The sequence below is a fragment of the Ranitomeya imitator genome, chromosome 5 (genome assembly GCF_032444005.1).
Source record: "Ranitomeya imitator isolate aRanImi1 chromosome 5, aRanImi1.pri, whole genome shotgun sequence".
Classification (NCBI taxonomy): domain Eukaryota; kingdom Metazoa; phylum Chordata; class Amphibia; order Anura; family Dendrobatidae; genus Ranitomeya; species Ranitomeya imitator.
The window spans coordinates 331,227,414-331,252,583 of record NC_091286.1 but is presented as its reverse complement, the minus strand read 5'-3'; the positions used below and the strand labels follow the sequence as shown (position 1 = coordinate 331,252,583).

The 25,170-nt window shown below is 49.5% G+C and overlaps 1 protein-coding gene across 1 annotated transcript in view; it reads right to left on the bottom strand.

The window, feature by feature from the left end:
- Positions 1-25,170, bottom strand: part of MDN1 (midasin AAA ATPase 1) — a 335,477-nt gene that overhangs the window by 242,241 nt on the left and 68,066 nt on the right. Inside the window, exons 16-25 of the mRNA XM_069726361.1 lie at positions 24,507-24,715; positions 24,265-24,368; positions 19,633-19,777; positions 16,228-16,324; positions 11,457-11,570; positions 9,680-9,827; positions 8,800-8,910; positions 8,541-8,692; positions 6,565-6,743; positions 5,932-6,140 (exon numbers count right to left, since the gene is read on the bottom strand). Of these exons, the coding sequence (XP_069582462.1) occupies positions 5,932-6,140; positions 6,565-6,743; positions 8,541-8,692; positions 8,800-8,910; positions 9,680-9,827; positions 11,457-11,570; positions 16,228-16,324; positions 19,633-19,777; positions 24,265-24,368; positions 24,507-24,715 (1,468 nt within the window). The remainder of the gene's footprint in view (positions 1-5,931; positions 6,141-6,564; positions 6,744-8,540; positions 8,693-8,799; positions 8,911-9,679; positions 9,828-11,456; positions 11,571-16,227; positions 16,325-19,632; positions 19,778-24,264; positions 24,369-24,506; positions 24,716-25,170) is intronic.

Here is a 25,170-nt window from a genome sequence, read left to right as displayed (position 1 = left end):
CTGGACTCGCACCAACGGAAGTAAGCCTTCCAGGTACGATGGTAGATCCTGGAAGACGAAGACTTCCGAGCCTGAATCATGGTGTGAATCACCCGGGCCGAAAGGCCGGACGCTCTTAGAACCGCGGTCTCAACAGCCACGCCGTTAAACTGAGCAACCGAGAATTCGGGTGGCAGATCGGACCCTGAGACAGCAGATCGGGCCTGTCTGGAAGGCGCCAGGGAGCGTCCGCGAGAAGATTGACGAGCTCCGCGAACCAAGCTCTCCTGGGCCAATCCGGGGCGATTAGAATGACCGGCACCCCTTCCGCTTTGATCTTTTTCAGCAGTTTGGGAAGCAAGGGAAAGGGTGGGAACAGGTAGGGCAGCACGAACTGTGACCAAGGAATGGCCAGAGCGTCGACGCCCGCTGCGAGAGGATCGCGAGACCTGGAGACAAACCACGGAACCTTCCTGTTCATTCGAGACGCCGTGAGGTCCACGTCCGGAGTCCCCCATCGAAGGCAAATCTGACGGAAGACCTCTGGATGTAAGGACCATTCCCCTGCCGCGAGACCCTCGCGGCTGAGGAAGTCGGCGGCCCAATTGTCCACGCCGGGGATATGCACCGCGGATATCACCGAAACCGTTGCCTCTGCCCAAAGGAGGATCTTGGATACCTCGGGCAAGGAGCACCGCGGATATCACCGGAACCGTTGCCTCTGCCCAAAGGAGGATCTTGGATACCTCGGCCAAGGAGCTCCGAGTTCCCCCCTGATGGTTGACATATGTCACCGCCGTGGCATTGTCCGTCTGGATTCGGATAGGAAGGCCCCTGAGAATCCTTTCCCAGAGACGAAGGGACAGAAAAATGGCCCGGATCTCGAGGACATTGATCGGTAAGGTTGACTCTTGCGCCGACCAGCGGCCCCGTACAGTCAGGTGACGAAACACTGCACCCCAGCCGAGCAGGCTGGCATCCGTCGTCACCACTTGCCAGTGAACTGGAAGGAAGGAGATGAGAGGTGACGTGAGCCACCAGTTGAGAGACCGTTTGACTCGGGGAGAGAGTCGGATCGGGCGGTCCAGGGAGAAGACAGACCTGTTCCCCTGAGACAGGATGGCTTGCTGAAGAGGTCGAGAGTGAAATTGGGTGAAGGGAATCGCCTCCAATGTTGCTACCATCCTCCCCAAAACCTTCATGGCCGATTGGAAGGAGGGAGACCGAGGGCCCTGGAGCACGCATATGTCCCGACAAAGAATGGATCTCTTGTCTTCGGGAAGAAACATCTTGGTCTGACGAGTTTTGAAGAGCATGCCCAGAAAGATGATGCGCTGAGAAGGAATAAGGCAGGACTTCTTCCGGTTGACCAGCCACCCGAAACGGGCTAGGGTGTCGAGAACGATGGACAGGCTTTCGTGGGCCTGAGAAAAAGACAGAGCCTTGATGAGGATGTCGTCGAGGTATGGAAACAGAACCAGACCTCAAGATGGCCATCAGTGCCGCCATGATCTTCGTGAAGACTCTTGGGGCGGTTGCAAGACCGAATGGCAGGGCGACGAACTGAAAGTGTTCCTGGAGCACCGCCAAGCGCAGGAATCGGTGATGTCCGGGGAATATTGGGACATGGAGGTAGGCGTCCTGAATGTCTATGGAACACAGAAATTCCTGAGCCTCCATAGAAGCAATTACTGAACGAAGGGATTCCTTCCTGAAGTGCTTTAGGCGGACTCTCCTGTTCGGTAATTTGAGATCCAGAATGGGACGCACTCTGCCGTCTTTTTTCGGTACCACAAAAAGGTTTGAGTAGAAACCTGTGAACCGTTCATTCTCCGGGACGGGAACGATTACCCCGGCTTTGAGGAGAGACGCGATGGCTGCAAAGAAACCCGGAACTAGAGCGGGATCTCTTGGAGGTCGGGATTCGGAGAAACGATCCCGGGGTCGTGAAAGGAACTCTATCTTGTATCCCGAGGATACAACTTCCCTGACCCAAGCGTCCTCTACCGAGGAGATCCAGATGTCCCTGAAGAAGAGAAGACGGCCGCCCAGCCTGGGAGGTGGGCTGGCTACTAGTCGAGAGTAATGCCGAGGAGGTCCTTCAGTCCTGGACCTGGAGGATCTACCCTGGGAGTAGCGAGGACGCCAGGAAGAAGTGGGCCTAAAGGATACCGACTTCTTTCCTTGACGGGCCTGTGGCCTCTGTTGCTGCTGGGAGAAGGAATTAGATGCCGCGAAGCGCCAAAAAGACCAAAATTGACGTCTAGGAGGAGGGCGTCAAGGCTTAGCCTGGGGAAGAAGGGAACTCGTGCCCCCTGTTGCGTCCTTAATAATTTGGTCTAGCTTAGAACCAAAGAGGCGAGACCCCTGAAAAGGCAGGCTGGTAAGGGACTTTTTAGAAGACAAATCCGCCTGACAGGCCTTAAGCCAGACTGTTCGGTGGATGGCAACTGCGTTGCTGGACGCCTGAGCCGCACAAGGCGGAGACCAGATATTCACCCGCGTGAGAAATCTGGTTGGCAAGTTCCGCTAGGTGTCCGGGCGGAGCCCCGTCCAGAATTCCCCGACGGAGATGCTTGGCCCATTTGGATATAGATTTTGAAACCCAAGTGGAAGCGAAGGCCGGGCAAAGACTAGCTGAGGCCGCTTCAAAGGCTGACTTCGCGAAAGATTCTAGGACCCTATCGTTAGAATCCTTCAGAGATGCTCCGCCGGACAGTGGAAGAACCGTGCTGGTGGACAGTCTGGAAACTGGAGGGTCCACCAAAGGGGAGGCAGTCCAATTAGCGGTGAGCTCCGGAGAGAAGGGATATAACACGTTAAGTCGCTATCCTCTCTGAAAGCGTCTGGTCGGGTTCTCTCTTTCTCTAGTCATAATCTCCTCAAATTCCGGGTGAGGAGCGAAAAACTTAGAAGGTGGTTTAGCCCATCTAAACGAAACCGCCTGATCTGCGGGATCCATAGAGGACTTTTTGATGCCACAGGTTTGATTTATCGCTCCAATGAGATTCTGAACCATATCCCTCATGGTAGAGATTTGGTTCGAATCCAGCTCCGAAACATCCTCCGAGAGCGCATCAGAGCAAGCCTCGCCTGACTCAGGGGAGGAGGATCGGGAGGACGCCGACCGCAGAGGGGGACCGAGTGGCGAGATGGAATGAGAAGAGGACTCAGACCGTCGTTCCTGTCTGGACCTTTTGCGGCAAGCCATGGAGGGTTCGGACTGAGCTTCCTGCGACCTGCTGGCTACTGCGGGAGTCTGCAGGGGTAACCGATCCAGCGCGGACACCAAAGTTTGAGACACCCGAGTTAGGTCGGCCACCGATTGTGACAGAGAGGAAGCCCAACCTGGGATGGGAGTATCACTCTCGGGCGGATCGGCCGGGGGATCCTGGGCGGTGGGAACAATCGGGTAGCTGCAGGCCTGACAGAGGCGAAGATGCAAAGTACTTGACTAAGGAAGAAGAGGAAGAAGTAGGAGGGCGAGAGCGGCCCCCTTTAGAATTAGACATTTTAGAAAGGTCCCTGAAGAAAATGCCAGTGGGTTAGGGGACAGTGGGGCAGTGGGGGGGTGTCAGTCTGCAGTGCAGAGCTACTCACGGCAGACGAAAAACGGTATCCGGAGGAAGCTGTCCGGCTTGATGGAATGGACCTCCGGCGAGCAATGGCCCCTTAGGCAGGAGGGTGGTAAGGCCTGCTGCTGCAATCTTGACCGATCTGCGCCTGAGATGTGGAGGAGAGGACTCGTGGTTCAGGAGTCCCAAGATGGCGCCGGTGGGAGGAGAAAAGGCGGTTCTCCGTGAAATTGTCGGGCGGGAGTCCGGCACCGGAAGTAGGCCCCGGCAGAAGCCGGGGCCTAAATTATCGAACGGTGACCGGCATTGAAGGGCCGCAGCGGTGAACAGAACGCCGCAGAACGCGATAGGTGAGTGGCCGCCTAGAGCGGCGGGAGTAGCGCAGCCGCAGGTCTAAAGCGGTGTGGCGGCCTGGCAAGCTGCCACGCTGAGGGAGGATGAGCGGCGCTGTAAGCGGCCAGAGAGATGCAGCTGCAGGGGGCCCGAAACGATGCGGCGGCTGGCAAAGCCGCCGCGCTTAAGAGAAATGAATGGCCACATACAGCGGCCGGGGCAGGGAAGCCTGCAGGACCCGAAGCGGACAACGCCTTCCCAGGACTGAGTGGCAAGGCCACGCTGATAGCGTGCCCGGATAAGAAGCGGCGCGGTGGTCCGTAAAGGCAGCCGCTCTGGAAGAGGGGGCAGGGCGGCCGCAGCCACGGAGGTGGCGCGGCTGAAAAGAGATGCGATTCGCATCAGAAACCCCCTTAAATAGGAACCCCCTTTCTAGAATCCAGGGAAGCCACAGGGTGGGAAGGGAAAATACTCACCCTAAAAATCCCACGCCGGTACTAACCTGGAAGGAATGAGACGTCCAGGGAGCTGTGATGGACGTCCTCGTCTCCGCAACCGACAGGCTCTGGTGGGCGAGTGGGTGGGGGACGGAGCCAGGACCGGACTTCTGAGCACGCTTGTGTGCTAGGATCATGGTCCTGCTGTCGGATCTATGAGGATACGGGGTGGCAGTACACGCCGTACTCATAGTCCGCATTGTGGGAGTACAGGTGTGACTGTTCACCCTGTATCCCTTCCGAGGAAACCTGAAAAGAAACGACGCGCATTGAGGTAGATAAGGGTCTAATGAAAGACCCATGTCCACCTCTTACTGACACTAAGCTAAACTGAAGAGTATTATGCCAGTCGGTGGGGTGTACACTGCAGAGGAGGAGCTAACTTTTTTATTTGCATAGTGTCAGCCTCCTAGTGGCAGCAGCATACACCCCATGGTTCCTGTGTCCCCCAATGAGAGGCGATAAAGAAAAACATATACTCACCTTCCGAGGGGCCCCTTGTAGTCCTGGCGCCTGTGTGTGGTGCACGCTTCCGGTCCCAGGGTATATGCGCAGGACCTGTAATGACTTCGCGGTCACATGACCGTGACGTCATGGAAGGTCCTTCTCGCATAGCATCCTTAACACCTGCCGCTTGCACTGCCGAGGACACCGCGCACGTAGGAGGGTGAGAATAACGTTTTTTATTATTATTATTATTATTATTGTTATTTGTAACATTAGATCTTTTTACTATTGATGCTGCATACGCAACATCAATAGTAAAAAGTTGGTCACACAGGGTTAATAGCTGCGTTAATGGAGTGCATTACACCGCGGCATAACGTGGTCCATTAACGCTGCCATTAACCATGTGTGAGGGGTGACTGGAGGGGAGTATGGAGCGGGCACCGACTGCGGGGAGGAAGGAGCGGCCATGTTGCCGCCGAACTGTGCCCATCGCTGATTGGTCGTGGGCGTTTTGCCACGACCAATCAGCGACTTGGATTTCCATGACAGACAGAGGCCGCAACCAATGAATATCCGTGACAGACAGATAGAAAGACAGACAGACGGAAGTTACCCTTAGACAATTATATAGTAGATGTACATTCTTGCATATTGCTGCAGGAATGAAGATTATAACATTTTGTGTTACTCAAGAGGGATATACAGGAATGTACAGTTCATAATGTAAATGTTTGTGAAAGTCGTCTTTGAGATGACAATGTAGCAAGATACAAAGCTACTGAACCAAAAATGTCATCCAAATGAGTCCCCGTCCACCCCCTCTAGCCTCTCCCCGCAACAAGGAGGCTCGAGACCAGGGTATTCCTGTAAGACACGTGTTGAGAGCAACATTTTAAGCTTGCGAGGAATCAGTCAAAAGCTATATAAGCATCATGGGAAATGCTTCTCTAACTTGTTCATTGTGTGATTTATCCTTTTAAAAAAAAAAAAAGATACGTTTGGCCAGTTGGCAGAGCGACATTCAATTGTGTTTAATGTGCTATTATAATAAGAGAAATCATTTCCTTCTCATTCTTGATAATTTTAAAGAAACAAACCTTTCTTCCGCCGTAAATGCCTGGAGGATTCTGAGTCGCAAAAAGCATGAACCTTGGATGGGCTTTAACGACTTCTTGAGTTTCGATAATAAAAAGTTCTCGGTTATCATCCAGCAATCGGTTGAGAGCTTCAAGAACATCTGTAGGAGCCAGATTCAATTCATCCAGTATAATCCAGTAACCGTTCCTCATGGCATGAATTAGGACACCTGATGCAAAAAATAAAAAGACTAAAGTTAAAGGAAGTCTATCAGCACAGAATGACGGGGCTCCAGCGATGCACCCTTGGTATGGACAGACCGCTCACAGTAAGGGCTATGAGGGTGGGGAGAAGAAGATAACAAGTAGGGAGGACATTGGCTCGTAAGAGGCTCAGAGTTTGAAGTCAAGCAGTACCCAAAGGATATATATCTGCTGGATGGGAGGCCTGGGATTCTCTTTACCTCCCGACATTCCCAACTGTGCATTTGATTAGCCAGCCTGGCGTGATTGATGTGTCATCATTTCCGCATGATGGACACACAACACAGCTATTCCCATCGGTCACAGATTACGGACCTGGCCTATGGACCAGAGCCCCATGAAGCTCTCTCATCTCTAATATACTGTACACATCCACACAAGTACACTGACCTTCCTGGAATACAAGTTTTCCTGAAGCATCTGAAGTATAGCAGCCAATGTACTCCTGGATATCTGTGTGCTCATGATTGTTAATCCTTACACAATGATTACCACTGGCACATGCCAACCAGCGAATTAAACTTGTTTTACCAACAGAGGTTTCTCCCTGGATGAGCACTGGGTGTTTTCTGAAAAAGTATAAACAAATTATTAGTTAAAAAATGCCAACCTGCTGGTTTTTTTTTTTTTTTTTTTTTTAAATCCCTGCCCTGTAGGTGTATATGACATATTCAAAATTGAGGGATAAACTGTATTTAGGGTGCTTTCACATTGCGTTCTGTGTCCCAGTCGGGCATAGGTCCGAAGTCCCCAACAAAACTGGGTCCGGACGCAGGCACCGACGGAGCCAATAGACCAATTGTGACAACAGAACAAACGTGCGCTCTGCTGTCACCACTGCAGTCTATTGGACCCATTAGAGAATGCGTCTGGACCCAGTTTTGCAGGGATTGCGGATGTATACCCGACCGGGACACAGAATGCAATGTGAAAGCACCCTTAGGGGTTGTCCAGGATTGAGGTTCAAGTCTATAGTCACTATGACTGCAGACTTCTAAATCCTCACAGCGCAAAAGCTGCATACTGTCAGGATTCTCCAGTACCAACTGGGCGAGTGGCTGCAAGTATGTGATTTGTATACATGCCGACTACACGTGCGCAGCCTCACTCAATACAAAGTCAACTAAGTGAGGCCTGACATGTCTAGTCTGAATATGTAAAATAGCACGCTTCAGGAGGCGGCACCTGAAAATCGTGACAGTGCACAGTGTGCGCGGTGTGAAGATTCACAAGTCTGCAGTGACAGAGTGATTGCAGACTTACATGCCAGCACGGCAGCATGGGCAGCACGGTGGCGCAGTGGTTAGCACTACAGCCTTGCAGCGCTGGAGTCCTGGGTTCTAATCCCACCCAGGACAACATCTGCAAAGAGTTTGTATGTTCTCTCCGTGTTTGCGTGGGTTTCCTCCGGGCACTCCGGTTTCCTCCCACATTCCAAAGACATACTGATAGGAATTCTAGATTGTGAGCCCAATCGGGGACAGTGATGATAATGTGTGCAAAAACTGTAAAGCGCTGCGGAATATGTTAGCGCTATATAAAAATAAAGATTATTATTTATTATTATGCCAGACCTGGACAAGGTCATTTTTATAAGTCTCCCCCTGGTGTATGAGAGAGGACAAATTTGGGACGTCTATACAAATACACACTTTTCAGCATTTTTAAAGGGAACCTGTCACCCCCAAAATCGATGGTGAGGTAAGCTCACCGTCATCAGGGGCTTATACTCACCCAGGGGCGGTCCCGCTGCGGTCTGGTTAAATGGGTGTCTCAGGTCCGCTCCGGCGCCTCCCATCTTCGTTCCATGACGTCCTCTTCTGGTCTTCATGCCGCGGCTCTGGCGCAGGCATACTTTGTCTGCCCTGTTGAGGGCAGAGCAAAGTACTGCAGTGCGCAGGCGCCAGAAAGGTCAGAGAGGCCCGGAAACTGTGTACTGCAGTACTTTGCTCTGCCCTCAACAGGGCAGACAAAGTACGCCTGCGCCAGAGCCGCGGCATGAAGACCAGAAGAGGACATCATGGAATAAAGATAGGAGGCGCCGGAGCAGACCTGAGACACCCATTAGACCGGACCGCAGCGGGACCGCCCCTGGGTGAGTATAATCTAACCTCTTTTTCTCCTCTTTCAGGTTACATCGGGGGCTTATCTACAGCATTACAGAATGCTGTAGATAAGCCCCTGATGACGGTGAGCTTACCTCACCATCGATTTTGGGGGTGACAGGTTCCCTTTAAAGGCTTGTTAAAAAGATTAAAAGGTTTAAAAATTATGCATCGCAGTCTGGAAAATAAAGTAATGTTTTAAAATACACACAAATTAAAAATTTCTAAAAAAAAAAATACTAATCCTTTACATATACATACCCAGCAGAAACAACTCTCACAAGGTCTCGAAGATTTAATTTTACCGAGGATGTTAGGATGTAGCTTTCATCTATGGTGGGATCCTGACCTCCCACTGGTATCCAGTATCCTTCTATCTGGATAAACCTGCCTCCATAAGGTTCTGGAAGAGGCTGAAAAGAAAGCAGGATTTGCTCATTTTGCTGCCAATTTATATAAAATAAAGTAAAAACTGCTGTTGGTATAAATGCGCTGTGCAACAGAAAGTGACTGCACATACCTGCTTCAGTAAAGATTTAATGTTCCCAGGCACAATGCAGCGGCACACTAACGCCTGCACGCTGGAATGAGACGCTCTGTCCAGCTGGGTGAGGAAGGACAGGCAAAATCCCTGAAAGGAAAAAACAGCATGGTGGTTTCAATTCCTTACTTTTTTTTTCTACTAGACTATTTTCGATTTTAATATGGACTTGCTTTTAGGGGCAATTATTTTTACTTAAATGCATGTATTTTGGGCTAAATATATTTTTGCAATTGGTTTTCATTAACAATTTTATAAAAAAAAACTGCTGACAGATTCCCTTTAAATTACTGTGGTCTATATTAACTGCAGTCTCTGAGTGGTAAAGAGTCATTCTAACCTTTGGCTAGAAAATATGGCACTGTGTCCACCTATTCCTATTAACTTGCACACATGGGGAAGATGGTGCAAGATCATAGGATTTAGGAATCCTCTTCATTGTCCTTCATGGAGGTGCAAATCCACAGGAAAATGGGGATAAAGGGATTAACACTGTCAGATTGAGGGGTGAGAAGAAGGTATGGGGGACAGGAGAAAACGACATCTAAAAAACCCTGTCACAGCTGCTGCCCCCAGTAATCTAAGTGATACATCACTGGAATCAGGGTCTTTTTTTTCCTACATTATGCTCTCACATCGAATGCTGTATGTTAGTGTGACTCCGGCATTAGTCGAGCAATTCTGTAGTTGGCAACAGGGATTTTACCTTTGAATGTATTAAAACTCAGCATAGACTAACTGCAACGCAGCACAGCAGCAGCGAGAGACTTGTAGACAGGCCGTCCCTCTCCCTTCACATAACGGAAGAGCTGTAAATCCTCAGAATGAGTAAGGCATGCACGGCGTGCAGGTGGCTTACCTCATACAGGGATCGCTGGATGTTGTTGCATGGATTTGCAGCTGCGTATCGCAGGGCCCTGCATAGAGTCCGCAAGCTAAAATGTGGTCTGTGACCTGTGCCGTCCACAAGCTCGGAAACAGATCGCTCCCGAATTGCCAAATAAAAACTGAAGACAAAATAAAGAAATTAGAGACTTAAAAAGGATTATTAAAGGGATTATTTGCAACCTAAAATCGGCATAGCACCAGATGTAGCACATTTGGGAGAGGTCTGCTGCAGAAATGTTTGCTCCAGATATCAGTCTGATACATCGAAATTGGTCTGTAAAAAGTCCGTGTTCATGCTGCGGGGAAACTGTCTCATTTATTTAGGGGTATGGAATGGATTTTTAACCAAACCTAAAAAGGTAGGGTCAGAGAGTGCTGTATGAAACACCGCCCGACACAAATCAAGCGGCTATCGGATCACACGGGGGACGGAGCTCCGGCCTAATCGCTACCGCACCATTAGGCCTTACCCCCTACGGATTGGCATGGGGTGACACATAGTACTCAGCATGTGCATACCACGTGTCCACGGTGCGTCTATCAATATGCAGCTTCTGAAATGTCGCAACATTAGAAACGAAAGGGAACCTGTCACCAGGGAATTGCACTCCAATCTGCGGCCACCATGTTCAAAGAGCACGGGAAGATGAAGGGATTGAGATTTGTCTTGTGAGAAAAGATTCAGTATATCTTGTTTTTTTAATCATTTAATCCTCTGTTCTTTCTGGGACTTTCAGTCCAGTGGGCGGTCCTATCAGTGACTGACAGCTGTCTGTGTATGCTTGCTTATACAAGGAAACCGTCACTCACTGATAGGACCGCCCAGTGGGCCGAAAAATCACAAAGTGCAGAGGATTAGATGAATAAAACACAGGATGCACTAAATCTTTTCTCATAAAACTATTTATCAATGTATTCAGGTCCTCTTGTTCTATAAAATGATTGGACTGCAATTTCATGGTGACCGGTTCCCTTTAATATGAATAGCCGCAGTTTCTGTAATGTGTGATCACCCCAGCCTCAGAAGAGCCAGAAGAAGTTTGGAAAACCATTGAGCCCCAATATTGGTACTTTGACCCAGATTCAAAACAGTTTTCAACAGAATTCTGGCTGATAACTATAATTTCAGGACTTTTCCAATGTTTGCATCAGTCCCAGGCAGCTTGTTGGAAAGTGGGTGGAGCCTAGTGAAGAGTAGGCATTAGTGATGAGTGAGCGTGCTCGGGTGAGGCGTTATCCATGCTCGCGTGCTGAGTGACTTCCGCGTGCTCCAATGATATGTTCAAGTCCCCACACCTGCATGTCTCGCGGATGTTCCACAGCCACAACACATGCACGGATTTTCTATTAGGCAGTCCCTGCATGTATTGCGGCTGTCGAACATCCACAAGACATGCAGCCACGGTGACTCGAAGATAGCATTCAAGCACGCCGAAGTAATTCGGTTAGCACACGAGCATGGATAACGCCTTACCCGAGCACGCTCACTCATCACTAGCAGGCATGACTATCATCATTTCCGACACAAACGTGGTGTAAATTACAACAAATGGACGCCATTTCCTGTGCAGGTGCACACAAGATGAAAGATGAGCCACAGTCTTTAAAAGGTGCACGTCTTTTAATGAATCTTAAATTTAGCGCATCCTCGTGTAAAAAAAAAAACAAAAAAAAAAACTTATGTTGTATTTTATGGAGAACAAAAAAACCTAAAAGCATGATACTACTACAAAAGCATTCTTTTTTACCTGATAATTCCTTGGACTACAGAAATGTTGACATTTAGACCCTTCAAATAATCGGTGATAAGTATCTGTAAGTCGCTTTCATTTTCCAGCTCTTCCACATAAAGCTCAGTAAATCTATAGACAAGAATACAAGGCAGAAATTAAGTCCTGTTAGTACAGTAGTCTGTATGGTTTACTAGAACATGATTCGTGCATGTTTGGACCTAAACAGTGGTGCGTGCAGGGCCGTATTTCCCACTAGGCACTTGAGGGCACGTGCCTAGGGCGGGGTGATGTGAGGGGGCGGCACCTGAGCAAGTTTAAAATTTTTTTTTTTTTTTAGGTTCGGGGGTCACCCCGCCCACCCACCCACCTCAGCCCTGGCTGCTGCGGGGGGAGGGGGTCTCGGGCGCAGGGCCGCCCGCTATCAGGGCATTACTTGTTATTGTGCATCTGGCGTCCAGAAATGGGTGCTGTACCTTTAAGCAGCAGCAGCCCAAGTGCATCATGGTCCTGATGCCGGTCATGTGACATGCTGCGCGCTCTTCTTAATGTAGGAGCAGACTGCAGAGCTGAGCAGCATGTCATGTTTGTGGGAGAAGATACTGAAGTCGGCGGTGAGCAGGGAGAGGAGGCGGGCAGTGTGAGAGGAAGCTGCAGAGAGGAGTGAGGTGAGAGGAGACGGGTGTCTGCTGATGTGTGTGAGGAGAGGGAGGCTGCTAAGGGGAGAGGAGACGCTGGTGAGGGGAGAATATGAGTGGCTGGAGAGGAGATGAGAGGGGAGGCTGCTAAGGGGAGTGGGGACGCTGCTACGGGGAGAGGAGAGGCTGGTGAGGGGAGGCTGCTAATGGGAGAATATGAGAGGCTGGAGAGGAGAGGCTGGAGAGGGGAGGCTGCTAAGAGGAGAGGCTGGTGAGGGGAGGCTGCTAAGGGGAGAGGAGAGGCTGGTGAGATGAGAGGGGAGGCTGCTAATGGGAGAATATGAGAGGTGGGAGAGGGGAGGCTGCTAAGGGGAGAGGGGAGGCTGCTAAGGGGAGAGGAGAGGCTGGAGAGGGGAGGCTGCTAAGAGGAGAGGCTGGTGAGGGGAGGCTGCTAAGGGGAGAGGAGAGGCTGGTGAGGAGATGAGAGGGGAGGCTGCTAAGGGGAGAGGAGAGGCTGGTGAGGGGAGAATGAGTGGCTGGAGAGGAGATGAGAGGGGAGGCTGCTAAGGGGAGAGGGGAGGCTGCTACGGGGAGAGGAGAGGCTGGTGAGGGGAGGCTGCTAATGGGAGAATGAGAGGCTGGAGAGGAGATGAGAGGGGAGGCTGCTAAGGGGAGAGGAGAGGCTGGAGAGGGGAGGCTGCTAAGGGGAGAGGAGAGGCTGGAGAGGGGAGGCTGCTAAGGGGAGAGGAGAGGCTGGAGAGGGGAGGCTGCTAAGAGGAGAGGCTGGTGAGGGGAGGCTGTTAAGGGGAGAGGAGAGGCTGGTGAGGGGAGGCTGCTAAGGGGAGAGGATAGGCTGGTGAGGGGAGGCTGCTAAGGGGAGAATATGAGAGGCTGGAGAGGAGATGAGAGGGGAGGCTGCTAAGGGGAGAGGAGAGGCTGGTGAGGGGAGGCTGCTAATGGGAGAATGAGAGGCTGGAGAGGAGATTAGAGGGGAGGCTGCTAAGGGGAGAGGAGAGGCTGGTGAGGGGAGGCTGCTAAGGGGAGAATATGAGAGGCTGGAGATGAGAGGGGAGGCTGCTAAGGGGAGAATATGAGAGGCTGGAGATGAGAGGGGAGGCTGCTAAGGTGAGAGGAGAGGCTGGTGAGGGGAGAGGAGAGGCTGGTGAGGGGAGGCTGTTAATGGGAGAATATGAGAGGCTGGAGAGGAGATGACAGGGGAGGCTGCTAAGGGGAGGGGAGAGGAGAGGCTGGTGAGGGGAGGCTGCTAAGGGGAGGATATGAGAGGCTGGAGAGGAGATGAGAGGGAAGGCTGCTAAGGAGAGAGGAGAGGCTGATGAGGGGAGGCTGCTAAGGGGAGAGGAGAGGCTGGCGAGGGGAGGCTGCTAAGGGGAGAATATGAGAGGCTGGAGAGGAGATGAGAGGGGAGGCTGCTAAGGGGAGAGGATAGGCTGGTGAGGGGAGGCTGCTAAGGGGAGAATATGAGAGGCTGGAGAGGAGATGAGAGGGGAGGCTGCTAAGGGGAGAGGAGAGGCTGGTGAGGGGAGGCTGCTAATGGGAGAATGAGAGGCTGGAGAGGAGATTAGAGGGGAGGCTGCTAAGGGGAGAGGAGAGGCTGGTGAGGGGAGGCTGCTAAGGGGAGAATATGAGAGGCTGGAGATGAGAGGGGAGGCTGCTAAGGGGAGAATATGAGAGGCTGGAGATGAGAGGGGAGGCTGCTAAGGTGAGAGGAGAGGCTGGTGAGGGGAGAGGAGAGGCTGGTGAGGGGAGGCTGTTAATGGGAGAATATGAGAGGCTGGAGAGGAGATGACAGGGGAGGCTGCTAAGGGGAGGGGAGAGGAGAGGCTGGCGAGGGGAGGCTGCTAAGGGGAGAATATGAGAGGCTGGAGAGGAGATGAGAGGGGAGGCTGCTAAGGGGAGAGGAGAGGCTCGTGAGGGGAGGCTGCTAAGGGGAGAATATGAGAGGCTGGAGAGGAGATGAGAGGGGAGGCTGCTAAGGGGAGAGGAGAGGCTGGTGAGGGGAGGCTGCTAAGGGGAGAGGCTGGCGAGAGGAGGCTGCTAAGGGGAGAATATGAGAGGCTGGAGAGGAGATGAGAGGGGAGGCTGCTAAGGGGAGAGGAGAGGCTGGTGAGGGGAGGCTGCTACGGGGAGAGGCTGGCGAGAGGAGGCTGCTAAGGGGAGAATATGAGAGGCTGGAGAGGAGATGAGGGGAGGCTGCTAAGGGGAGAGGAGAGGCTGGTGAGGGGAGGCTGCTAAGGGGAGAGGCTGGCGAGAGGAGGCTGCTAAGGGGAGAATATGAGAGGCTGGAGAGGAGATGAGGGGAGGCTGCTAAGGGGAGAGGAGAGGCTGGTGAGGGGAGGCTGCTAAGGGGAGGATATGAGAGGCTGCTGAGGAGATGAGAGGCTGCTGAGGAGAGGAAATGAGGAGAGAGGCTGGTGAGGAGATGAGAGGCTGGTGAGTGGAGGCTGCTGAGGAGATGAGAGGAGAGGCTGCTGAGGGAAGTCTGCGTCCTGCATCCAACAGGGTGAGGCTGAAGAGGGGGTTTCCTTTAGAAATCTGTCAAACCTTGCAACCATGGCAGAATCAACTGACCATGTAATGTGTATGAGATTCACCAGATTCTCACATGACAACTGTAAAGGTTTGCTAAGGCTACTTTCACATCAGCGATTTTCTCCGTTCGCGGCAGATACTGCAGTTTTTCCGCATCTGCCACGTAACGTATCAGTTACGGGCCGGGAACTCTGCGTTCGGCCTCTTTCATTCCCTATGGGACTTGCGGACATGTGCGACACTTGAGGTTTTGCACTTGAGGCGAGACAAAAAAACACTGCTAGCAGCATTTTTTTTTTCCTGTTGCTGCAAGTACCGCATTTGCCGGATCGCGGCAAAACTGCAAGTGCCGCACATGTCCGCAAGTCCCATAGGGAATGAATGAGGCCAAACGCACTGTTGCCGTAAGTGATCCGTTATGGATGCGGAAAAACTGCCGCAAATGTCTTAAAAATCGCTGATGTTAAAGTAGCCTAAGTCACTGCCGATAGTGTCATACTCACCAATGGGGGAGGCAGCACGAAAAGTGCCTAGGGCAGCAGAAACTCTAAATACGGCCCTGGGTGCGTGCGTGCACGAAAACCGAGTATAAGGCACCATATTCTCCCCTAGAATCAAAGCGCTAAGAAAGCAGCCACAATCCTACCTAATGCTATGTAACATCAAATACCTGCAAAAAAAAAAAAAATAGCACAAGGCTACGGATATCTATGAGTTTTGTGTTCCTAAATAATCTATATAAAGAGGTTCTTCTCATGCTATTATCTCTAGGCAGCTACAAGGGCCATTCCAAGGCACTGGAATCACCAAGCTACAGAAGAACAGCACTGACTGCTGAGGTTACTGCTACTAGCTACTTCATCCAAGTAACATTGCCTAAAGGCACAGAAAACATTGTTAAAGCTAATCTGTGGGAGAATTTCAACCCCAAACTATTTACATGTGCATGGTGCGCTTTAAGAACAACTTCTGCACTACTTCAGTACTTCTAAAACCTAGCTAAAGCAAAGTCTAATGTTCAGCTGGTACACCTTCATGACTTCTGCTACAGATGGGAGCCATGACACAAATCTAAATGAGGCCTTATAGAGGTCTACTGACCAAAACCATTTATCCCTAACCCACTGGATAGATAATAAATGTTAAAGGTCTGCCCATCACTGGTATCAACCAGTATCAGTGGTCATCAGGTGACATAAAGAATGAATATTTGCAGTCCTGTGCCAACTAAAATCTCAGTCGCATATCTCAACAGAACATTGATAGACGCGGCTGAAAAGCTTGACGGCAAGAGTGCTGAACCCCAACGGTAGGTGCATTACATACCATTGAGACTTGACAAGCTGCAGCCCTTTCCAAACATTTCTTCCGGAGTGAAAAACCCCTTTAAAATCGGTCCATATTTTTCAAACACAATATTCATTGGCACTGTGCTTGGCTATTTTCATCAGTGACAATAACTGTAAATGAATAAAGCAGCGGAGCGAATTCTGGACTACCACTTAATGCAAACACCTACCAGCTGAGGTAGCGCAGTCTGAGGGACTCCCCACGAGTACATAAATGATGAAGTGATATTTCATCAGTAGTAAAATATTTACCGATTTCTTATTCCAGGTGGCAAATTCCTCTTGCCCACATCTGTAGCAGGATTCATGCAGGCAAATAATCGAAAATCAGGATGTCGAATGAGAGGCTCTGCGCAAAAGTAGGAAATAATGTAGAAAAGGCAAGAGATTACACTTTTTAATGGGTTCAACATAGGCCGGCTTCATGCATCAGTTAAATCTGGACCATTCTCTCATCAGACAACCAGGCCCAAAAGTCAGGTCTCCTGGCCTGGGCTCCTGCTTCATAGACATATACAAAAGCATGTAGCTTAGGTCTGGGGGCTCTTAGGCTGGTTCTTCCGAGATGTGTGAAACTGGCTTTATTCACGCAAAAAGAAAAGCAACCATAAAAATGGTGGTCATTTTACATATCACATTGCAGTATCAGTAAAGTAATGCAGTCATGAGAACGCTTTATAACCGCTCCTGACTATCTTTTTCAGACTGCACAGCGCTCAATGAATACGATGTTGTGAACAGCGTTTCCAGACATGCGGCGCATCTTTTTAGACCGCAACATGTCCGTTTACCTTGCGGCGACGCTCTGTTGCCGCAAGGTAAATAACACAGTCCTATGTATGGGGTGCGGACATTCCGGATATGTGCAATGAATACGTCCGGAATCACCGCACGTACAGAAGGTGGTGGCGCTTTGGGCAGAGTGGGTTTTCCGCTCCGTCCAAAGCGCCATCAATGCGGACAGTGGACACACACCCTTACTTGGACTTCAATGGATGCCTCAGTTTCTGCAACAACAAAAAAATAAAAACTGCAAACTTAACCACAGAATATATCTTAACAACCAAAACAAGGAACCCACTCACTTCCAGTCAAGATGCCAGTGCATGGGGCAGCAAACAGTGAGCGCACTGTAATCACACCCACTGCTTCCGCACTGCGAGCGCTGAATAAGAGGTCCACCGAGAAGCAGTGGGAGTGATTGGAGCGCTCATTGTGTAGTTGGTGATGACTGTCCACTGCCCTGATTTCGTCCAGATGAACGAAAGAGAGCGGCTGTCGGGAGAATATGATTTTATTATTTTCTTATTGCAGCCGAATTTCCATTAAGAAAGCCAGATCTATTTCAAACTATATTTTCCTGCAGATTACCCTATGGCTGCAGGTAAATACAATTTAAAAAAAATAATAATTTGTTTTTAAGGTTTGCTTTAAGCCACCATTAACGTAAAATCATGCAACAGTATCTTGTCATTTAGGAACTAACACTGTGGTTGTTAAACTTAACTCTTAAGTTTAAGCCTGTAACAACCAGAGTGTTAGGTCCTAAATGACAAAATACTTCTGCATGATTTAATGCTAATGGTGGTTTAAAGCGAACCTTAAAAACAAATTAAAAAAAAAAATCTGTCTGCAGTATTTCAGATCCCACTACTAAAATGTGAATGTAGCGCTTTCAAAGACAAGTCCAGCAATATCTTTACATGGCTGGTCTGTTCCTCCGTTACCGAGAAATCTGTGCTTGAATTGATTTGTGAATGAAGCTGAAGATCTGAAGCCTCGATCACTCCAGCTCTATTCCCCGCCGTTGACGGACTGCTCATTTGCTTGAAATCACACATCGCGAACGATGTCACTCAAGTAGGAGCAAGCAGCGATAATAATAATAATCTTTATTTTTATATAGCGCTAACATATTCCGCAGCGCTTTACATTTTGCACACATTATCATTGCTGTCCCCGATGGGGCTCACAATCTAAATTCGCTATCAGTATGTCTTTGGATAGGATAGGATGGGAATGGAGCTGGAGTGACTTAAAGGGAACCTGTCACCCCGAAAATCGCGGGTGAGGTAAGCCCACCGGCATCAGGGGCTTATCTGTAGCATTCTGTAATGCTATAGATAAGCCCCCGATGTTACCTGAAAAAGGAGAAAAAGACGTTATATTATACTCACCCAGGGGCGGTCCCGCTGCTGGTCAGGTCAGATGGGCGTCTCCGGTCCGCTGCGGCGCCTCCTATCTTCTTTCCATGACGTCCTCTTCTGATCTTCAGCCACGGCTCCGGCGCAGGCGTACTTTGCTCTGCCCTGTTGAGGGCAGACAAAGTACTGCAGTGCGCAGGCGCCGGGCCTCTGACCTTTCCAGCGCCTGCGCACTGCAGTACTATCCTCTGCCCTCAAGAGGGCAGAGCAAAGTACGCCTGCGCCGGAGCCGTGGCTGAAGATCAGAAGAGGACGTCATGGAAAGAAGATAGGAGGCGCCGCAGCGGACCGGAGACGCCCATCTGACCTGACCAGCAGCGGGACCGCCCCTGGGTGAGTATAATATAACGTCTTTTTCTCCTTTTTCAGGTAACATCGGGGGCTTATCTACAGCATTACAGAATGCTGTAGATAAGCCCCTGATGCCGGTGGGCTTACCTCACCCGCGATTTTCGGGGTGACAGGTTCCCTTTAAGAGTCAGCTCGTCAGCCTTAATGGCAAATCCATTCAAACTCTGATTTCTCAGTAATGGAGGAACAGGCTGGCCATGCAACGGTATTGCTAGACTTGTCTTTGAAAGAGCTACATGTACTTATAAATAGCGGATAGTGGAGTGGAGTGATGAAATTCTGCTGATAGATTCCCTTTAACCCTTCAATGACCAGCACTGTACATATATGGCGCTCGTCGGCAAAGGATGAATGGAGAGGTCTAAGGAGCCCTATTCCCAACAGATGATGGCTGTTTGATTCAGCCATCATCTACTTCTTCGATCCAAGTGTGGAGCAGAGCTCTGCCCGTGGTTGTTAACCTACTAAAATGTTGCTGTCATTCTCTGACAGCAGAATTTACAGTGCATGTCCTGGTTGGTGCACTGTTCTAACTGCTTATCGGTTACCACGTGGCGCATTTTGGTTGCTATGATAACTAGGAGTCTGTTAAAGATCTTCAAGCTTGTCATGACAAAACTCCCGTGGATGCCAGCATATGGCTGGATTTCAATGGAGACCCCGGAGGGGACTAACAATACAGCTACAGCCCAAAACAGTACATTGCGTTGTATGCAATGTGGTGGACTGCAGTGGTCACTTCATTAAAATCAATAGGCAGCGCTACAAATTGGGGCAGTGTATATACCAGTGCTCTGCATACTGAGGAACCCCTAGTTATTGGCGACACTTAACTGAGGAGACAGCTTTCATCTATCTTATTACCAATCTGGCAGTCCTATATATGGTGGCAGCAATTTCTGGTATAATATAATATATCACGAGACAAAGAAAATGGAAATTGAGCAGCATTTTTTTTAGCACTGCCTTTGAGTACAGATAATGGTGAGGGTGAGAATTCGGTAGGAAAAGTCAGCTACACAAGTGGTTTTTAAAAGGTAAAACACCTGCTGCTAATTGGTCATTTATGGTAAGTGTAATTATATATTAGAAGACAATATACCTGTATCGCCCCTGTCCAGCAGAACAAGAGAACCTGATGAGCCCTCAAGTAAACCACACAGGCACTCCAGAGTTTCCGCAGCCGCCAAGTTAATTTCATCCAGCAAAATCCACTCTCCTTTTTTCACAGCCTGAGCTAAAGTACCCTATGGTAAAATAGTAGAAAAACATTTGAAAAAAAAAAAAATAGCTTTGGGGCTTTAAGGAAAATTTTTTATTATTTATCTTTTTAACTCAACATTTTTTTCCCACTAATGTAACAATAGACTTGCCATTTATACTGCACGGTGAGCGCCATAATAAAGTGGGGCAATAAACATTATTCTATTCTTTGGTCATGCATAAAAAAAAAATAAAAAATCAAGCCCTTCTATTCTGTAGCTTGTATAACCTTTGCTCATAAGGACCCATTCAGATGTTTGTTTTCATGAACCAGTGCAGTTTTTTTTTCTTTCATAGATAAACTGTACTAGATACAAATTCTATGGAGCTGTGCACACGTCCGATTTTTTTTTGCAGACCAGCGGCATGTGCAAAACTGAGGAGACATGTCCTCTGTTGAATTAAAATATATTATATTACAGTATTTTTCGGATTATAAGATGCACTTTTATCCCCCAAATTTTGGAGGAAAATGGGGGTCGTATTAAAACACGGATATACCTTACCAGCCACAGGCTGGGATGAGGGGGTGTTCGGATGTTCAGTGCGGACTGCCGCTGCGGGTGTCCGATGCTGCGGGGGGCTCTGCAGACATCTTGTGAAAGCCCAGAGCCCCCGCAGTGACATGGTTTGGTTTCCTATGCGGTGGACTGGACTATGGGAAAATGGCTGCCGCTGGGGGCGGCGCATGCGCAGATGGAGAGCTCGGCACCATGATCTCAGGAGATGAGATCTCAGCCGCACCGCACATCCACCCTGGGACCCTGTTTCACCACAGCCACCACCCCCGGTAACCAATAAGACGCATGGATTATAGGAAGCACCACCATTGTATTAAAAAAAAGTTTTTTACCTATTTTTCTCCTCAAAATTTGGGGTTCTTCTTATAATCCGGTTACCTTATAAACCGCAAAATACGGTACATAACAGCTCGATTTAAACAATAGGTCGTTTTCGGATGACACATTCCCATTAAAAGACAGTCGCAACAAAATAGGGTTATTGCTGTGTACACCAATGAACAAAACAACCTTTTGTCTGATAAAAATGTTCTCGTCCGTGTCATTGGCAAACTAAGATGGTGAACATGGGACTTTTAAAAAGCCTGGGGCTGACTTTGATTAAGAGACTGGTCTGACAGCTATTCCCTTCACATCACAGATACAAACGGAGAGGGAAGAAGCTCGGGTGACCTCTGCTAGACCTCAGTTTTCTTGATTTATGAAAGAAATGGACCGAGTTTGATCAATGATTTTCAGCAGGTTTTTGCACTGATGAAAAAAAAATAGGGATTTTTGTGTGTACTCACCATAAAATCCTTTTCTCCGAGCCACTCATTGGGGGACACAGGACCATGGGTTATGCTGCTGTCACTAGGAGGCTGACACTAAGCTGAGACAAAAAAAGGTTAGCTCCTCCCCTGCAGTATACACCCTCATACTGGCTTCCAGAGACCCAGTTCAGTGCAAAAGCAGTAGGATAATAACAATATATCAAGTAACATTAGAATATAACATGTCAAACAAACAGTCAAAGACCAAAAAAGGTAACGAGCCGTAAGGCTACCAGGGTGGGTGCTGTGTCCCCCAATGAGTGGCTCGGAGAAAAGGATTTTACGGTGAGTACACACAAAAATCCCTATTTCTCCTTCGCCTCATTGGGGGACACAGGACCATGGGACGTCCCAAAGCAGTCCCTGGGAGGGAAACAATACAACCAAATAACTCCGTGTACCATCTGACTACAAATGCGCAACGGCCGCTTGCAGGATACGCCTGCCAAGGGCCGCGTCCGCAGAGGAGTGAATGTGGACATTGTAATGCTTTGTGAAAGCAGGCTGGACCACGTTGCGGCCTTGCAAACCTGCTCCGCTGTTGCCTGGTGCCGGATGGCCCAGGAAGCACCCATCGACCGAGTGGAGTGTGCTCTAATCCCCGCCGGGATAGGACTGCCCCTGACCCGATAGGATTCCTGGATAGCAGATCGGATCCATCTGGCTATCGTGGATTTAGACGCAGCCAAACCCTTTCTGTGACCCTCCGGGAGCACGAAAAGGGCGTCCGATTTTCTGAAATGAGCCGTTCTGGAAATGTACCTCCTGAGGGCCCGTACCACGTCCAGAGTATGGAGAGCCTTCTCAACCCTATGTTTGGGCTGCGGGCAAAAGGAGGGAAGAATGATGTCCTCGTTAAGATGAAAAGATGAGACCACCTTCGGAAGAAACGCCGGGGAAGGGTGTAGGACTACTTTGTCCTGATGAAAGGCAAGGAAAGGTGCCCGGCAGGATAAAGCGGCGAGCTCTGAAACCCTTCTGATGGAAGTCACCGCTACCAGGAAGGCAACCTTCCATGAGAGGACAGAGAGCGGAACGTCTTGAAGGGGTTCGAACGGAGGTTCCTGAAGAACCCCCAGGACCAAATTGAGATCCCAGGTCTCTAACGGCATCCTGTAGGGGGGAACCACATGGGAGACTCCCTGAATGAATGAAGGTCTTGACCTGAAGGTTGGCGGCGATCCTGCGCTGGAACAGCACGGATAACGCTGAGATCTGGCCTTTGAGGGAACTCAGTGCCAAGCCGGAGTCCAGACCGGACTGAAGGAAATTCAAGATGCAAGGGATAGAGAAAGCGAGCGGAGGGTGCCCTCGGAGCCTGCACCATGAGAAGAATGTTTTCCAGACGCGGTGGTAAATGGAGGCGGAAGACGCCTTGCGAGCACTTAACATGGTGGGAATGACCTGCTGAGAGAAACCGGCACGAGTTAGAATCCAGGTTTCAACAGCCACGCCGTTAAACGTAGGGCCCCTGAGCTCTGGTGGTAGATCGGACCTTGGCGAAGCAGGTCTGGGCGGTCTGGTAACCGCCAGGGAACGTCGGCTACGAGCTGAACGAGTTCCGCGTACCAAGCGCGGCGTGGCCAGTCTGGGGCGACCAGAATGACCGGAACTCCCTCCGTCTTGATCTTTCGGATCACCTTCGGCAGTAAGGGAAGGGGAGGAAAAACGTATGGGAGTTGAAACGGATGCCACGGAGAAATCAGCGCGTCTACTCCTATGGCCTGGGGCTCCCGAGAACATGCAATGAAGTTGTGGACCTTGGCGTTCAATCTGGACGCCATCAGATCCACGTCCGGGGTCCCCCAGCGAAGACAGATCTGTCGAAAGACCTCTGGGTGGAGTTCCCACTCCCCCGAGGCAAGGCCCTGGCGGCTCAGGAAGTCCGCCGCCCAGTTCTCGACTCCCGGAATGTGCACCGCAGAGATGGTGGAATGGTTGGTTTCGGCCCAACGAAGGATGTGAGAGACTTCCTGCATCGCCGCCCTGCTGCGGGTACCCCCCTGGTGGTTGATGTAAGCCACCGCCGTGACGTTGTCCGATTGGACTCGTATTGGGTGACCCGCGAGCAGGGCGTGAAAGCGACTCAGGGCAAGTCTGATAGCACGAATCTCCAGGATGTTGATGGGGAGTCTGGATTCCCGAACTGTCCAACGGCCCTGGGCAGAGTGGTGAAGAAACACCGCCCCCCAGCCGAGGAGACTGGCGTCGGTAGTTACCACTAACCAGCGGATCGGGAGGAAGGACTTCCCCTGGAGAAGAGATGGACCCAGGGTCCACCATACGAGTGATTGTCTGACCCGCGGGGACAGGGGGCAATGGCGGTCGAGAGATGGGAGACTCCTGTCCCAGTTGTCCAGCAAAGCCTGTTGCAAGGGGCGGAGATGGAGTTGAGCGAAAGGAACCGCTTTCCCAGGATCTTCATGGCGAACCGAATGGTTCGCGGGCGAGGATGATCAGTGAGATTAAAAATCAGTGTGCCTCCTACGGACACTAAGCTTGAACTGGGTCTCTGGAAGCCAGTATGAGGGTGTATACTGCAGGGGAGGAGCTAACCTTTTTTTGTCTCAGCTTAGTGTCAGCCTCCTAGTGACAGCAGCATAACCCATGGTCCTGTGTCCCCCAATGAGGCGAAGGAGAAAAGTTTCTCTACCTTCTCCTATAAATCAGTGAAAACCAGATGGCATCTGAGTGCTGGCATTGCACATTTTGATCTGACACTTGGATCAATATCAAATAGGTCTCATCGATTTTGCATGGACCACTGGTCCGAAGAAAAGAAAATGTTAACGTGTGAACAGCCCCATACACTATCAAAGGTGGTAGGTACGAGTGCTATCCGTGGAAGGGAAAAAAAAATACAGATAACACTTGTACGCGAAAAACTAAAGTCTGAATGAGGTTTTAGAATTAATTAACATTTGCATGCACCTTTTTATTTTCTTGGAGAACCCATTAATATCGGCCTTGGATAAAGAAAAAATATTTTACATTCGTAATTTTCTAAAAAAGCTTTATGTTCTAAAATGTTAGTCATGTCCTGTGATGTATGCAACTTGAAGCAAAAGCTGAAATTAGAACTTCGCGTAGTGACAATTTGCTGCAATATAAAATTATGTTTTCAACAAAGAAATATACCTCTACAAATGCAAAAAGCACAGCGTTCTCAGTCATCCTCATTTGCTGCTGGGCTTGATTAAGACGCAGAGAAAAGGCTTCCCATTTTTCTTTTAACAAAAATTCTAATAGGAGGATAAAGTAGGCAGGTAAGAGGAATTATGTATATCCGAACGAATATAAGAAGAGAAACATTGTCACATGGCATGAGGAAATCAAGAACTAAAATGACACTTTGTCCAAGCCGTTCTGTGCCAACTCACCGGTGTCTCCAGCCTGAACCTTAGCCATGGCGTTTTTCAGAACATGTTGCATTAATTTAAGGAGATCCTGCCACCTCTTCTTTTTATAACATGTGTTAATGTGGCCCAAAAATGCTGTGTTTTGTTTCCTTGAAAAGGTTTGTGTAAAAAGCCCCTCAAAGCCTTCACGCAAAGGTAACCATATCAGTTTGTGGTCCACGGGCTTGTACCTAAAATCAGCAGTTATTTAAAAAATAAATAAATTTAAAAAAAAAAAAAGGAGAATGGTCACTTTCCACTAAGTATTAGCCATTTTGAAAGGTAAAGAATAAAAATTGAAATTTTAACTTAAATGCTTATTATTGGATACCCTTGTTTGGAAGAGAAAAGTAGACTATTCCTGTCAGCTTGTGGACTATTGAAGGAGACCCAAACAAGCTGATTAATGTCCAAAAAGTGAACAATGACTTCAAAGTGAACCTGTCATGTGAAAAAACGCTATTAAGCTGCAGCTATGGGGTTAATCTACATGTTAATAGCATTCTAAACCTGCCCAGCACTTAAAAGGCTGCCAGGAGGAAATTAACTTTATTTCTTCCAGCAATCTCGTTCTTTCAGTCACGGGGGCGGCACTAGCGCGGGTTTAGTCACCGCTCTGTGGCTGTAACCGCGATCCCGGCACTGC